Source organism: Calonectris borealis, chromosome 1 (assembly GCF_964195595.1).
Source record: "Calonectris borealis chromosome 1, bCalBor7.hap1.2, whole genome shotgun sequence".
In the NCBI taxonomy this organism is placed as follows: Eukaryota; Metazoa; Chordata; class Aves; order Procellariiformes; family Procellariidae; genus Calonectris; species Calonectris borealis.
In genome coordinates this window covers 191,209,413-191,224,291 of record NC_134312.1, presented here as the reverse complement: position 1 = coordinate 191,224,291, position 14,879 = coordinate 191,209,413, and the positions used below count along the sequence as shown (strand labels likewise).

Genomic DNA, 14,879 nt, shown 5'->3' with positions numbered 1-14,879 from the left:
TAACATTGAGCACTTATGTTTTTGCAGAATCGGAGCCCGCAGAGCAGAATACGGGGTGTTACCCTGTGCTCTGCAGAGGCTTCACGCCCACCTCATCGCTTACCACAGCCAAGTGACAAGCAGTCCCGGAGCATGAGCATCATACGGCAGAAGAGTGCTGCTGCGGAGGCCAGGACTGCGCTGGAAAGGTTTTCTGCAGGTTTTCTGCAAGGTCGGCAGCAGAGGGAGCTCAAAGCGAGCTTTTGGGGGCTGCTGGAACCTGATTGGGGTAGATGCGGTTAACTGATGGCAGGAGCCTTTCCTATGCGTCTTCCCCAAAAGAAATAAAATCTTTAAGATGAATGCTGAGAATAGGGAGCATTTCTGGGCAGCATACTAAATAGAAAGTTTCCCTTTCAAGTCTGTCATATGTATAAATATATGGGTAAGTACCTAGTACAGACAGTGGTAGCAAGTAATGAGCTAAATGTGTTTGGTATCTTCAGGTAATTATGTATTTGAGAAGCAGCTAAACATGGATAGAAATTAAGCTGGATGATGAGAAGAAACATTCGATTAATTTGCTCTGAGTTCTGAAAAAAAATTTATATGTGCAGGTTATTTAGTACAGGCTTGATCCTGTGGACCATGTGGGTATCCTGTGAGTTACTCTCAGCAGGAGCTTATGCCTGTGGAGCACCTTCACAGGGAGGACCATATCGGAGAAGAGTGTAGAAATACAGAAGTCCAGTTTCCCCTGTACTGGGCTCTGAAAGCACCAAGGTGTGAAGGCAATTTGGGTATTGAAGTGGACTTTTCACAGAACAACCTGTAACAACCAGCCAAAGGAGGGGCTGGAGGCTAGGACGCTCCCAGTTTGACACTGAGACTGAATGCTAGGGCTGTAAATGAACCAGCTTGCTAGAGGTTGCAAATGCACTTAAAAAGGAAAAACAGTTCTTCCCATTTTTCATCAAATAGGTAGATGCTGCATTGCCAGTGATAACACTGTAACTGTTCCTTTCAATGTTGCTAATCTTAGAGCATTGGTGATGCTGCAGAAGATTTGCCAGCTCTCCTGCGTCATCATGAGTTTCCTGGTGGTTGATATATTTTCTTAAAACCCTAACTTCTGGAGTCAGATGACTAAAATAAAAACACAACTTTTTTTTTATTAATAAAATCAAATTTCTAGCTCTCAGCTGGTGGAGAAAAGCATAGGAACAAGATCCAAGGTTCATAAAGCTAAAAAGAAAAAGGAAGCATTGAAAATATTCTATTATTTAAATTCAAGACTTGTAAATAATTTTCATTATATTTTGCTGGTTAATTCATCATACTGACATTTAAAAACCCCTCAGATCCCTTGACAATTATTCATCAGTGTAAAATAGCAGAATTGTCAACAAAATGCAGAAAAGATTGAAATGTTCAGTAAATAATCCAGTTATATACTGGGTAGAGAGCAGGATGAAGTATGCATATCTCAGAGGGGTGATGACATACTTTACATTCCAAAAATAACAGAGAGGGTGGTAAACAGGATCTCTTAACTTGCCAGATTTTAAAATCGGTAGGTATGGCTCATTTATACATGATATTCTTAAGAGAGATGGCCAATAAAAATAATTTTATTTTTATTAAGACTTGAGATAGCAGAAATATGGAGATAAGTGGGGGAAAAAAAATTCTCTGCCAATATTAAAAGTAGGTAGATCAGATGACCTGATGATGATAGATCGGTCACCTTGGCTTTGCTCCCAGACGAAATGAGAGCAGAGTAGATAGAGGCTTCAACTAATAAAGTATTAAATAAGCTTAGTGATAATAATAAGAACAATAATAATAATAAAAATAAATGCCAATCAACATGGGATTAGGGAAAATAACTCCTGTCAAACTAATTTATATTTCTAAAACAAGATTACAAGTTTTACTGAAAATAACTCCCATCAAACTAATTTATATTTCTAAAACAAGATTACAAGTTTTACTGATAAAAGTATTTTGTTGCTTCTGTAAGCAACTGTCTGGCTAGAAAATCACATTTGTTTATAAAGGTCAGAGAATATTAACTCAGTCTGGTTCACATTGGTGAAAACCCAGCACACTAGTCTTAAAATAACTAAAAGGAGAACCATCCTTAAGCAATTCCTTTCCAGAGAGATTCTGCAGGGATTGGGTGTTGTCTTATGCTGTTTAACATTGTGTTGTGTTGTTTTGTTTTAAACCATGCCCCAGATAAAATCCCGAGTGATGAAGTTTGCAGCTGACACAGAGGTTGGAAAAGTGGTCGGATAGAAGAAGAACAGCTGCCTAGCACTGAGCAAATTGTAACATCTGGTAAGTGCAGATGAGCAAGCAACGTGCATTTCCATATATCCACTGTCAATCTCAGAACAAAGGATCTCAGGATGGTGCTTTTTAGCTCTCGGTACCTGAAGGACCATGCAACATCTTTAAAAAAAATCCTTGGTCTACTTACAGTCTCATTGACTGTCACTGTGAGGCACCTGCCACCTGCATGAGGTATGTGTGTACATGTCAAAAAGCTTGCAAGCATTTCTGGACTAACTTCTCATGTGTTGCGAATCACAATCATCCTGACTGCAGGGATTAACACCATGGCAGGTCAAACTTGGAGCATCAGTGACTGTATTACGAAAACAGGTAACTCGGAAAAATCCTGGGGTAGTAGTAGGGAGTAGCCAGCCAGGTGATTGTGGCATGTGGCTCTGTGGCAGAAGGAATAACAAGATCCTTGGATCCACCAACAGGAAAGATGTTGGGTTGGAAATATTGCTTGAGCTCTTTACGTGGCTCCTGTGTGCTCTCAGCTCTCTGGTCCTGGTAACCACAACTCCAGAAGCAAGAGGGAAGAGCCATGATGTGAGTAAAAGTCTGTGAAGTGCACCTCATCACACCTGAGCTCAAAGGAGTTCAAAGCTGTCCATCTTTGAAAAGATAAGGAGGGACGTAATCACCGTTGGTCAGGGCTGGATCTGGAAAAAGGTCTAGATGCCCTAAAAGCAGTGTAAGCAGACCTAAAGCTTCAAAATTTACATCTAGAGTCATAGAATCATAGAATCATTTAGGTTGGAAAAGACCTTAAAGTTCATCGCATCCAACCGTAAACCTAACACTGCCAAGGCCACCACTAAACCATGTCCCTAAGCACCACATCTTTTAAATACCTCCAGGGATAGTGACTCAACCACTTCCCTGGGGCAGCCTCTTCCAATCCTTGACAACCCTTTCGGTGAAGAAATTTTTCCTAATGTCCAGTCTAACCCTCCCCTGGTGCAACTTGAGGCCATTTCCTCTCATCCTATCACTTGTGACTTGGGAGAAGAGACCAACACCCACCTCACTACAACCTCCTTTCAGGTAGCTGTGGAGAGTGATAAGGTCTGCCCTCAGCCTCCTCTTCTCCAGACTAAACAACCCCAGTTCCCTCAGCCACTCCTCAGAAGACTTATGCTCCAGGCCCTTCACCAGCTTTGTTGCCCTTCTCTGGACACGCTCCAGCACCTCCATGTCCTTCTTGTAGTGAGGGGCCCAAAACTGAACACAGTATTCGAGGTGCGGCCTCACCAGTGCCGAGTACAGGGGGACGATCGCTTCCCTAGTCCTGCTGGCCGCACTTTTTCTGATACAGGTCAGGATGCCATTGGCCTTCTTGGCCACCCGGGCACACTGCCGGCTCATGTTCAGCCGGCTGTCAATCAGCACCCCCAGGTCCTTTTCCTCTGGGCAGCTTTCCAGCCACTCTTCCCCAAGCCTGTAGTGTTGCATGGGGTTGTTGTGGCCAAAGTGCAGGACCCGGCACTTGGCCTTGTTGAACCTCATACAATTGACCTTGGCCCATCGATCCAGCCTATCCCTCTGCAGAGCCTTCCTACGCTCCACCCAGATCAACACTCCCACCCAACTTGGTGTCATCTGCAAACTTACTGAGGGTACACTCGATCATTGAATCATAGAATCATTAAGGTTGGAAAAGACCTCTAAGATCATCGAGTCCAAACGCCAACCCAACACCATCATGCCCACTAAACCATGTCCCTAAACGTCACATCTACACGTCTTTTAAATACCTCCAGGGATGGTGACTCCACCACTTCCCTGGGCAGCCTGTTCCAATGTTTGACCACTCTTTCACTAAAGAAATTTTTCCTAATATCTAATCTAAACTTCCCTGGGTGCAACTTGAGGCCATTTCCTCTCGATCCCCTCATCCAGACCATCGATAAAGATATTAAACGGAACTGGCCCCAATACTGAGTCCTAGGGAGCACCACTTGTGACCGCCCACTGGATTTAACTCCATTCACCACAACTCTCGGGGCCCGGCCATCCAGCCAGTTTTTTACCCAGCGAAGCGCACGCCCGTCCAGGCCATGAGCAGCCAGTTTCTCCAGGAGAATGCTGTTGGAAATGGTGTCAAAGGCTTTAGTAAAGTCCAGGTAAACAACATCCACAGCCTCTCCCTTGTCCACTAAGTGGGTCACCTCGTCATAGAAGGTGATCAAGCTCTAGACAGTCAAAACACTCCCTAACATACAGGGCTACCCCACCGCCTTTCCTTCCTTGCCTATCCCTTCTGAAGAATTTAGAGCCAACACTCCGATTGTGCTGCATGCATCCCACCGTGTTTCCGTCATTGCAACTATATGATAGTTTTCCAGCTGCACAATGGCTTCCAGCTCCTCCTGTTTGCTGCCCATGCTGCGTGCATTGGTGTAGATGCACTTCTGTTGGGCTATTGATCCCGCCACCTTTTTGCGGGGAGAAGCCCTAATTCTTACATGACTGTTCTCAGGCACTTCTGTTGTTTCTAACACATCAATAACCCTTGCATGTGTGCTGCCGCATGGATCTCCATCCCTTACCTCCACTGAGATGGCAGACCGAAAGACCTCTCTAGCACACTGTCCCTCAAATGTCGGTGTGCTGCCCCAGGCTTATCACTAGCGAGCCTAGTTTTATCCCTTTCCCCCTTCAAATCTAGTTTAAAGCTCTTAAAGAAAGGTACTTGTTCAGCAGCTGCCTAACCCTAGAGGCAATGAAATTCATTGGGTACCTGCAGAGATCCCCCCGGAACCTGCAGTTCTGCCCCTGTGTGTGCCCTGGACCGTCCTGGCCACGTATCTGCTGCGTGCCCCTGCCTAGGGCAGATCAGGATCCTAAAACTAGGTAGAGGGCTATTGCAGTCCCTGGAGCCCCCTCAACAAGCCCATTGAGACTACCTCCACCACACACTGCCATATACCACCCACAGCTCTTCTCACCTCTATTTACGTATTCTGCATTAAACAACCCTGAATAAAATCACCCCAGAAGCAGAACTTGCTCTTGCCCTTCCTCCTTCCTCATGCCAGCTGAGTGCCCTACCCACCAGTGCTCTTCTCTCGGGATGTGCTTGTGCCATGGTGCCCAGCCTTGCCCAGGACAAGCTCCGTGCAACCCCTCGCTCTGTGACCCTGTGGCTTTCCCCTGGCACATATGCCTGCAGCCGAAGCAGCTACCAGGGTCTGGGTTCCCAGGCAGGGGCAGGCACACAGCTGGTACGTACTTGGACCTAGCCTTAAGGAGGGAAAAAGACATTTGGCAGCAGAGGGCTCTTCCCCTTCGCAGAGTAAGGCATCATGAGATTAAAAGGCTGCAGGATGAGACTTGGCAGATTCAGACTCAGGACAAAAACCAATAATAATTAACAATGTGGGTAATTAAGCAGTGGAAGAGCATGCTAAGGTCTGTGGCTGGTTCTTCAACACTGAATATTTTACACCAAAATGTTTTTTTCTCAAAGAGATGCTCTAGTTCAAATGGGAGTGAATTAGGTCAGGGGAGTTCCGTGACCTGAGGTAGGTAGAAGATCACGCAGATAATCCACAGACTCCCTCTGGCCTTGTGACTAATTCCCTTTGGTACAACTATTCCTGATGTAAGTGAGATCCGCTTGGACCTGTGCTTGCCCTCAGGAACTTATAAACTAATTACGTTTGTTGTGTCAACCCATTAGGTACTCATAGGCTGCATGCAGAGTCATTAGTTAGACTGAATTATGTCTTTGCTCTTTGAACGTTATCAAAACATTCAGATCTAGCATGTTTCATGGTCTGCCACCATTACTCCTTCTTTGTACACAGATTTCTGTGGTTACTCCTTGCTAACAAACCACAAACTTTTAATGCGCATATGCTGGTTTCGGTTATTTCGTAGATTGAAACTATGGTGGCTGATGTTATCCTGATCTTTTAAATTTATCTTACTTTTGATGAAACCCTTTATTGTTAGATTTAAAAAAAAATAAATATTTGTTTCAGATCTCATACATTAACTTCATTTTAAAAAACCTGGCAGCCCAGATTCCTACAGAAGATGTATAGTAGCTCACGTATCAAGAGCCTGCAGGCCCCTGGTACCTTCACACCTGCAGTGCCTGCAAAGGAGCCTGCTCCACGGTCTCTCCCGGTGAGCAGGATGTTCATGGAAGGTGGGATGTGGTAGAGAAGTATAAATATAATGGCAAATGCATAAAGCACCTGGATTCAGTGCAAATGAACTGTTTTTCTTGGAGCTGGCTCTAAACTACCCTGAATTTTCCTAGGGCACAGCTAGGCAGTCAGACTCTTGTGAAAACCTCAGGTCTCTGCACATCCTTTAGAGTCTGAAGCAGTCCACCTCATTTCTTCCCTTCCGCCTTTAAGAACAAACAAACAACGAGGAACTGGTCTTGTGAGAGTTTTGAGAGGCCACCACTGTCTTCCAGCTGCAGTGATGTTCCATTAGGCTCTGGGGAAGTGAAGGTCCATTGGGTGTCATCTTCATGTCTTCATCTCAAGCCATTCTTTCTGGGGGAGCCCAGTGCCCCGTGACTGCAGGAATATCAAAAGCTGTCCCAGAGCCACTCTCTTCATTCACGGTTATCCATCAGTTGGCATTCTTGCTGTGCTGGCTGTGCATTTAATGTGTGAATAATAGTTATTATAGAAATATAGTCATAAGACTGTAATTCAGCACCTACGTACTTTTGCTGGAAGGAGGGTGGAGGAGAGCAGGGTGGGGAGGTTTTTAGTTAATGAAATTGTTATTATTTGCTGACAAGATCACTGAGTATCTTAAGAAGAGGGAATTTGATCTCCTTCCAAGTAACTAAACAGGAATTTGCACTGCAGAATATGTGTGAAGCATGTGTATTCCAGGAAAAAAAAAAAGAAGAGCATTTACAGTCCCATTGCCTAGAGACTTCAACATCTGTGAGGGAACAACATCAGTGGTCACAAAGTGTCCAGGTTCTTTATGATGACTTGATTATTTTAGCTCTGAGCCAGTGGAGCAGTACATGAACACACCCTCCTGCTAGACCCACCTCACGCCAACTCAACTTCATGGCAGTCCCTCTCTTGTGCTTCGGATATTCCTAAAGCTTCATGTAGCCTGGGAAAATAAGTTCATCGTGAAGCAGGTATGCAAGAAACATGTTCCATCTGACTGGGTTTTTCACATGCAGACATTGGTGAGGCTAACACTGGTGGAGTCCTTGAGAGAGCATGAGAATGCTCCAGGTGTCTTGGCTCTGAGAGGCGTTTGGGGGGTCCCTGAAGGAGAATTGGACTTTGAGTCCTGCTCCTGCAAAGTTGCAGTCACATAACATACACGCCTGAGTCCCACCAGGACTGCAGCTCCACCACCCTTTCCAACCCAGGGACCAGCAGGAGTTAGAGACATGTGGCCCGATGCTTCCTTGCCGTACAGCCCTGTAGACAGCTGCAGGGGCTGACCATGCTGCCCACGCTGTGACTCCAGCGCTGCCACTGCACCCAGGCCCGTCGTCGATCCCACCCAGAATCGGGAGGTGCTCGCAGGTCAAGGAGGTTGTTGGCCATTAAGGCAAGAGCATGAATTGGTGCGCAGTGTCTCAAGCGCTGGCTGGCTGGCTCCGGTTAAGGAAGACGCTGCTGTGGATGAAAGCCCCAGGGGATGGCGTGCAGCCCCCCTGTGCTCGGGGGTGTGGTACCCGAGCACCCTGCTGTCAGCTGCAGGGGCTGAAGGGGCAGAAGAAAGGGCCGAGTACTCACTAAGGAAGAGAGGAGACGTTTCACTTGTCACAGCTTCCAAAACCAGCCTAAAGCTGGGGATAGACAACAAGTAAGAAGAAAAGCTCTGTTTACATAATCCTTTGGCAGTGAAATGGGTCAGCGGTTCTTGCGGGAGAAGAGGAATGCAGTTTTTAAGAAATAAATAGCATCGCTGTACTTGGTAATAGCTGGACAGTCCTGCTTTCCTGGAGAGTAATACAGAAGTTCATTATGGGCTTATATGCCTTGTCTTTTTGCCCCATGGTCTCTCCTCCGAACACAGCTCTGTAAAATGGAACATTCCTGCTGTTTTCTTTAAACTAATCTGTAATTCCTTGGCCATAACGCAAAGAGAGGCACCCATCTGTTTGTTTGTGTTTTTTTTTTTCTCTCTTCCACAAATGTCCTTGTTTGTGTTAACTAGCAAATCTAATCATCCAGCTCAGAGAAGAATTACACAACTGCAAACCTCCCGAGATTTCAGTCTAACAGCAAATCTTGCTTAATACCCCCATGTTCGCTTCTTGCTTCAGATTTGCATTGCAGCTGTGCTGTGCTTTTACATATAAACCAGATTAAACAGCAAAAGGAATGCTGAACGGAAAAGCTGTGTTATTTCCACCTTACGGGACTTACTGAAATGAGCCTGGCTGTGTTAAACATGAGATAAAGCTCCCGCAGGGAGCATTAGTCTGAGTGATTCATATAAACACTTAAAGAAGTCAGCCTTGGTTGAGCTTCCTAGTCAAATAAGGTGGGTAATGGTGTGCAGCAGAGCCCCTCTCCTTCGGAGAGCACCGCTGATAGAAACCTAACTGTCGTTTATCCTCACTGGGAAGCAGCAGGATGAGTATTGGGTAACAACGGATAAACGGGGGTTTGGGTAACTCTTTCAGGCGAGGAATTGCGAGTGACTTTTCTGTGGAACTGCCTAGTGCTGTGAAATGTTCTTCGTCTGTGCCCTTAATGTGGGCCATCTGGAGAGGAAAATCTCATCAACCTCTAGAAATGCAGCCAGGTTTATGATTACTTTCTTTTGCAGTTGACTTTTAAGGGAGATAGTCTTATCAGGAGGAGGTCTGAAGGAAAGGCGAGTTAAAGGTATGTGCATTTAATACATGTTGATAAAGGCGTAGATGAAGTTGCTTTCTTTCCCTCCGGTCTGTACTGTCTGGTTTTCAGGAGTCGTCACTCAAACCCATCCTTCCTGTTAGCTTTTTGCCTCCACCCACATGCAATGGAGCTTGATTCTGACCTTAGCGCCGGTGCTGCAGCACACCACCGGCACGGCTGCGGGGCGGTGTGAATGAACAGCACCAGCAGTCACGGGCTGGGGGGCGTCCCTGCTGTAATACCAAACTCTTCTCTCTGTGAGCTTAAAAAACGCCACGTGGTGGGGCACCCACCTGCGCAACATCTTTTATGGGTGACTTCCACAGGGCGCTGCTTCTCTCGGCTTGCTTTGGGCCCTGCCTGCCCGGCTTGGCAGACAGCTCCCCTGTCGCAGCGGCTTTGCCGGCTCTGGAGGCAGCCCTAGCATCAGCCGCTGCGGGGATGCTAATAGAGCCGTAGCCGAAACAAAGCACGTTGCTGAGAGCGTGGTGCTGGGTAGCCAAGTTTCTGCACCACTTCCAGATGTGAAGCGGGGGAGTCGGGTTTAGCCTATTTTTCAGATTTTTTTAATTCTTTCTGGGTTTTTTTTTTTTTTAAAGCACCAGGCAAGTACACTGTGAACAATTTGTACTGTTCGCTCACGTTCAGCTGCATGTTCCCAGTGGCAGTCGCTTAGCATTTTTTCAGGCTGAGACTCTCCGACTGAAACCCCATCCGTGTGCTGGGACGGATTGGCAGCAGAGATGTCTTTCACTGAAATCCAAGCAAAAACTATCCCGTGCCCGCTCTGTCCCAGGTGTGACTTCTGCCCTTGGCCTCCAAGGTAATCCCATCCTGACAGACTGCTCCATGGACCGAGGAGGTGCAATGCCTACGCTCACTCAACCAGGAGGCAAAATTCCTCTTAACTTTAGAGAGTTTGGACTGAATAAGGACTGTGCGATTTTGGCCCACCAGTTTGGCAAGGAGTGCTCCAAAGAGACGTTATTGCTGAGTAACTTCCCATATGCGTGGGCATTCAGGAGAAGGGGCAGAGGCTGCTGGAGAGTCACGGCGCGTATTTATTTCTCCAGGGAAGCAGGAGCTTGGACCCAAGCCTCGGTTCCCCTGTCAGCATGCTGTACTGGTGCTTCAGCTTCTCCCAAACATGCATCTTTTCCCCTATTTTGTCCTGCCTGAAGTTTCAAGCAACCTCCTTAACAAATTCTGCAGCATTTTTTGTGGAATTAAATATGATTGGGAGGGGCGATTAAGTTGTGAGAGGAATTAAAGAAACCTCCAGTGCAGCCTGTCAATGCTTCTTTTCAGGTGATAAGAAATGAGAGTGATGATGCCCTGGTTGCTGCTGCTCCTTCTCCTGGTCAGCTTCGGCTCACCTGCACCCAGGCTGTCGGTGCGTATCTCTTAGCCAGTGTCTGTACAACCTCTCAATGGTTTATCATTCCCAGTCATGTAGAGATAGGTGCTCCCCGCAAAAGGGACGTGGGCCTGCAAGAGCAGAGCAAAAACATGTCTGCCTGCAGCTAAAGGAAGGTCAGTCTTACTGTCTTGGTAATACAGGGTTTTCATGGCATTAGAGGATGGGCAGCTCTCCGGATGGCTGGGCTGACATTGCCAAGAATTAAAAACAACTACAAAAGCCCCTTAAAAAAAAAAGGTGATTTTATGGCCACTGAAGAAATACTCTGCTCCATTCCCTCAGGGAAAACTGCCTTCATTTATTCATTGCGATTTAAAAAGCAGGAAGGGGAAGAGGAGGTAGCATAGTCTGAGGCAATCTGTACTCTTCTGATGAGCAAATTACTCTTGGGCCATCCCAGGAAGGTACAGAGCTGGGCAAGGAGAGTTTGGTGAGCTCAGGGCTGTCTGCAGCAGGTCCCTGTGTGCCTCCAGCCTGGAAATCCTCTGTGGAGGAAAACCAACAGGCCTAGGAGAAGGAAGAGGCAGCTGGGAGGCCACATTTCAGCATGCTTGTCGGTCTGCTGTCCTGGCAACTGCTTGTTTTGCTGCTGCCTAGAACTGGTCCTGACCTGGTATCACTCAAGCCACCTTGCTCAGAGTGAAAACAGCAACTGATTCTTATTGCACGGGTTTGCTTGGTTGTCTTGGAAGAGATTGCGCTCTGTTTTATTATGTTTTTAATGGAGTAACACTAGCCACAGACTAGATTGTTGCTGAAAATGTTTATCCCAGTCAGCGTGGGCCAGATTCTGGTCTTGGTTTTGGTAATGCAACTCTGAAGTTACTCTGCTGATCCTGGTAGGTTCGCTGCTTTCCACCGATTTGCACCAAATATCAGCTCTTTTATCTTCCAGTTTTACAAGAAGATGTTTCTGGAACCTCGCTGGTTTGGCCTGGCTGCAGTGCAAGAGCCGGTTTTTCCCCCTCTTATTACCCTGAGCTATTTCATAGTCCGCAAACGCTCCCTTTGAGTTCATTAAATGGGAGTCAAGACGAATGATTTTTGTCCAAAGTAATTTTCTGCATATCTGATCATATTCTGGGATGCTCTGAGCAGTGACAAGATCATTGTAGAAAACGCTTTTCCACTGGGTTCAACTGAACAGCCCATGCTGTGCACGGTTCGTGTATCTTAGAGAGAGACCACCACTGAATTGTCTTGATCCGCAGAGGCAGTGTGACATGTTACGATCAAGAGGAGACAGATACTCCTTCTCTCTCTGCCTCTCTGTTCTTACCACTGACTGAAGCGTGGGGTTTTTTTGTTTTATTTTCTCCATAGGAAAAAGATATCTGCCTCCTAGACAACAATAAATTAAGACAAAGGTTAAAACTGCTTCAAGACTTGCTTTACATATATGATCTGCAACTGAAGGATATCCTGGAGAACACTTACCATAGAACAAAAAGTGGGCTGTTCTCAGGCAACAGGAGCATGCAGCATGAGGTGCTTTTACCCACAACCAGTGGAAATCTGATAGTCTATGACCAAGGTACGGTTTGCAGTAGCATGTGTGGAAATTTCAGCTTTCCACAATGTTTATTTCTCCCTGCAGTGTCCCATGTGTCATATTTTATTTCTGCTAAAAGTTTTAGAATTTTTAACGTGGATTGTATTTTAAAATGCAGTCAGATACATGGGAAGGAGAAGGGCAGACTGGTGGCCCTGGTACCAGCAGACATTCCCTGGGGCTGGAGTCAGCTGGCCCACCTTTGGGCAGCTACTGCCCGGGAAAAACGCAGACACCTGCAGCTGGGCTTCTCACCTGGGACTCTGGCGCAGAGAGGAACAGGCACTTCTCAGCTGTTTTCCATCAGACCTATTTCAGACATCTGCTTTAGGAAGAGATGGGTCTTGCTCTTGAAGAGCCCATTTTCCCTGAGTGACTTACGGGAGCCCAGAGTGCCTGGCTCAGCTGCGGGCACTGAAGCCTGTCTGGAGGAGTCCAGCCTCCCTGTTCCTCGGCTCCTCCATCACTTCTGCGGCACAGTAGTGGGCGTGCGTACTCTGTTCCTTGGTGTCACTTTGAGAACACGGTCATACCTGGAATCGTGGCCTGTGGCCAAGATTTTCTCCTTTATGGGCACATTGAAAGTGTGAAGCACTGAGGTCCTGAAAGGCACTCTCCTGATACAGCCCTGGTAGAGCTGGTCACAGGAACCTAGCCTCTTATTTTAGAAATTTTGGGCCTTGATCCAATCTGAAGTGCAGCTGAAGTTACCTTCCACATGGAAATTAGCTTCCCCGCAAATGATCTTGCTGACAGAGCCAGTCCTGGTCTTATGTCGCTCCCATGCTATAGCCCCAGCCTGAGCTGTAGCCGTCCCGTATCTCACCAAAGATTTGGGAATGAGTCCCTCAGAGGGCATAGCTGTAAAGGCTCTCAAGCCTTGCTGCTCTTCATCAGGCCCAGCAGCCTGCAAACCAGCATTGCTGCTACCTTATTGAACCATTTGCTTTGGCTTTGCAGGGCTTGCAGAGCTGTTACACAGGCTGGCCAAGTGTCCTTGTCCCATACAGCCTCTCAGCGATGTCTTCTCTTGGCTGCACATACCCCTTTGCTTTCCTCCCGCCCCATTTAACAAACCGATACTGTTCTGCCTAGATTGCTCCGCGTTGTACAATCGGAAGAAGACCAAAAACGGCTACTACCGGATCAGGCCCAGAGCAGACCGAGAGCCTTTCCTGGCATACTGTGACATGTCTGATGGCGGGGGCTGGACTGTCATTCAGCGGCGGAGTAATGGCAAGGAGAATTTCAACAGGTGGGTATGCCATGGTTGCATCAACAGGGCTTGCAGTTAGGCCTCCAGCTCACACTCCCTGTCCTGCTGCCTGGCAAAACCCAACGTTTGAGAAGCAGGGTATGCAAGACTATGCTTTAATGATGATAGCTCTGTGCATTAGGACAATGCCGGGGTACATATTGGTAGCAGGAGGCCATTTTCAAAATGGACCTATAACACCTTTTCCATGGCTTCTCTGCATTTGAGTAAATGTGTACGTGTGTGCATATTTGTTTTATCATTATTGGAGACTGTTGAAGACTCCCAACTGGCAGGTATCTGCTGCCAGCACATAGACTGAGACCCATTGAACATATTACCAGTTCTCATATCAGGAATCATTTTCCGCACGGTGTAACATTTATTTCCTTATTCAGATAATTCAAAAAGATGCCAAACCACTGGTTCAGATTGTTCTTTAAGCAAAAATCCCGGAGAAGTGACTTTCACCTGGAAATCTCCAGGAGAGATGCTCTGGTAGCACAGTAAAGAAGAAACATTCCCATGCAGATTAATTCACTATCGCAGCACACATAATGTCAGGGCGTGTCTAGTGTCTCTTACAGTGAGTGCAGCCCATTGCAAAGCTACCTCAACTGGCTCTAAGCTGGACAGTGGTAGCTATCTAGAAGGTAGATAGAGAGGTAGCTAGAGAGTGGTAGCTATCTAGCCATGGTAGTTCAGCTCTCAGCACAGGTGAATGAAAAACATCCTGAAGAGAAGCACTGGCTAGTATGTAGGTCAGGCAGAATTAATATCCCTAATAACGACATGAGAAAGGGAATAAACACAGGGTTAGTAAAACTGGAAATGTTGATACACAGGAAGTATATGTGAATATCAAAGATAATACATAAACAACAGGGGAGATTTTAAGAGAATGAAATGATGAGAAGAAAGTATCAGCAGGAGATTTCTCTTAGAGAGATGAAACCAGACAATGCTGATGAAAAATAAGTATGTATCTTTGAAGGACAAGTTGCCACATCCAAAGTCATCCTGAAAAAAAGCAGAGGTGAGAGTGGTCAATGAATCAAAAATAGGTTTAACTGGAACAGGAGCACAAATCAGACCCAGATATTTTCCTTTTAACTTCATCTGGAAGCTTTGTTTTGCAGCTTCTATTCAGTTTCTGATTCTTCACCATACCACGTCATACATCCAAGATTGTAGCGTATTTTAGACTGCAACATTAAGTTCCAGCCAGGAGCGCATTTGAATTATGACTTGCTGAAGAACAGTATCGGATGCTTTGCTGAAGACCAATATGACAGCTGCTGCTTTCCCTTTCCGTCTAACTGACAACCTCATTCTGCGAGCACTGCATCTGGCAGTTTGAAGGTTTGATCCCAATATATGTGTGTGCACGGGTTTAGCAGGCGAAGAAGTAAGCTGTGAGTTGTATTTACTTCTAAGGCAGAGTGACAAATCTCAGCCCAGCTTGCAATGAATCAG

At 46.3% G+C, this 14,879-nt stretch overlaps 2 protein-coding genes across 5 annotated transcripts in view; both read left to right on the top strand.

Annotated features, from left to right (window-relative positions):
• SLC25A15 (solute carrier family 25 member 15) overlaps window positions 1-110 on the top strand; it is a 39,975-nt gene extending 39,865 nt beyond the window's left edge. The window contains exon 10 of the mRNA XM_075139719.1: window positions 28-110. The gene's annotated coding sequence lies outside the window, so the exon portion shown is untranslated. The remainder of the gene's footprint in view (window positions 1-27) is intronic.
• The window catches only part of LOC142077710 (fibrinogen-like protein 1), an 18,938-nt gene continuing 4,158 nt past the window's right edge, over window positions 100-14,879 (top strand). The window contains exons 1-7 of one of the 4 annotated variants that reach the window (XM_075139707.1): window positions 212-424; window positions 2,221-2,322; window positions 9,106-9,164; window positions 9,776-10,233; window positions 10,485-10,569; window positions 11,920-12,130; window positions 13,244-13,403. In XM_075139707.1, coding sequence (XP_074995808.1) covers window positions 10,495-10,569; window positions 11,920-12,130; window positions 13,244-13,403 — 446 coding nt within the window. In that variant the 5' untranslated portion in view covers window positions 212-424; window positions 2,221-2,322; window positions 9,106-9,164; window positions 9,776-10,233; window positions 10,485-10,494. Of the gene's footprint in view, window positions 189-211; window positions 425-2,220; window positions 2,323-7,187; window positions 7,451-9,105; window positions 9,165-9,775; window positions 10,234-10,484; window positions 10,570-11,919; window positions 12,131-13,243; window positions 13,404-14,879 lie in introns of those variants that run through there. The other 3 variants (XM_075139706.1, XM_075139705.1, XM_075139708.1) reach the window with 3 other exon arrangements.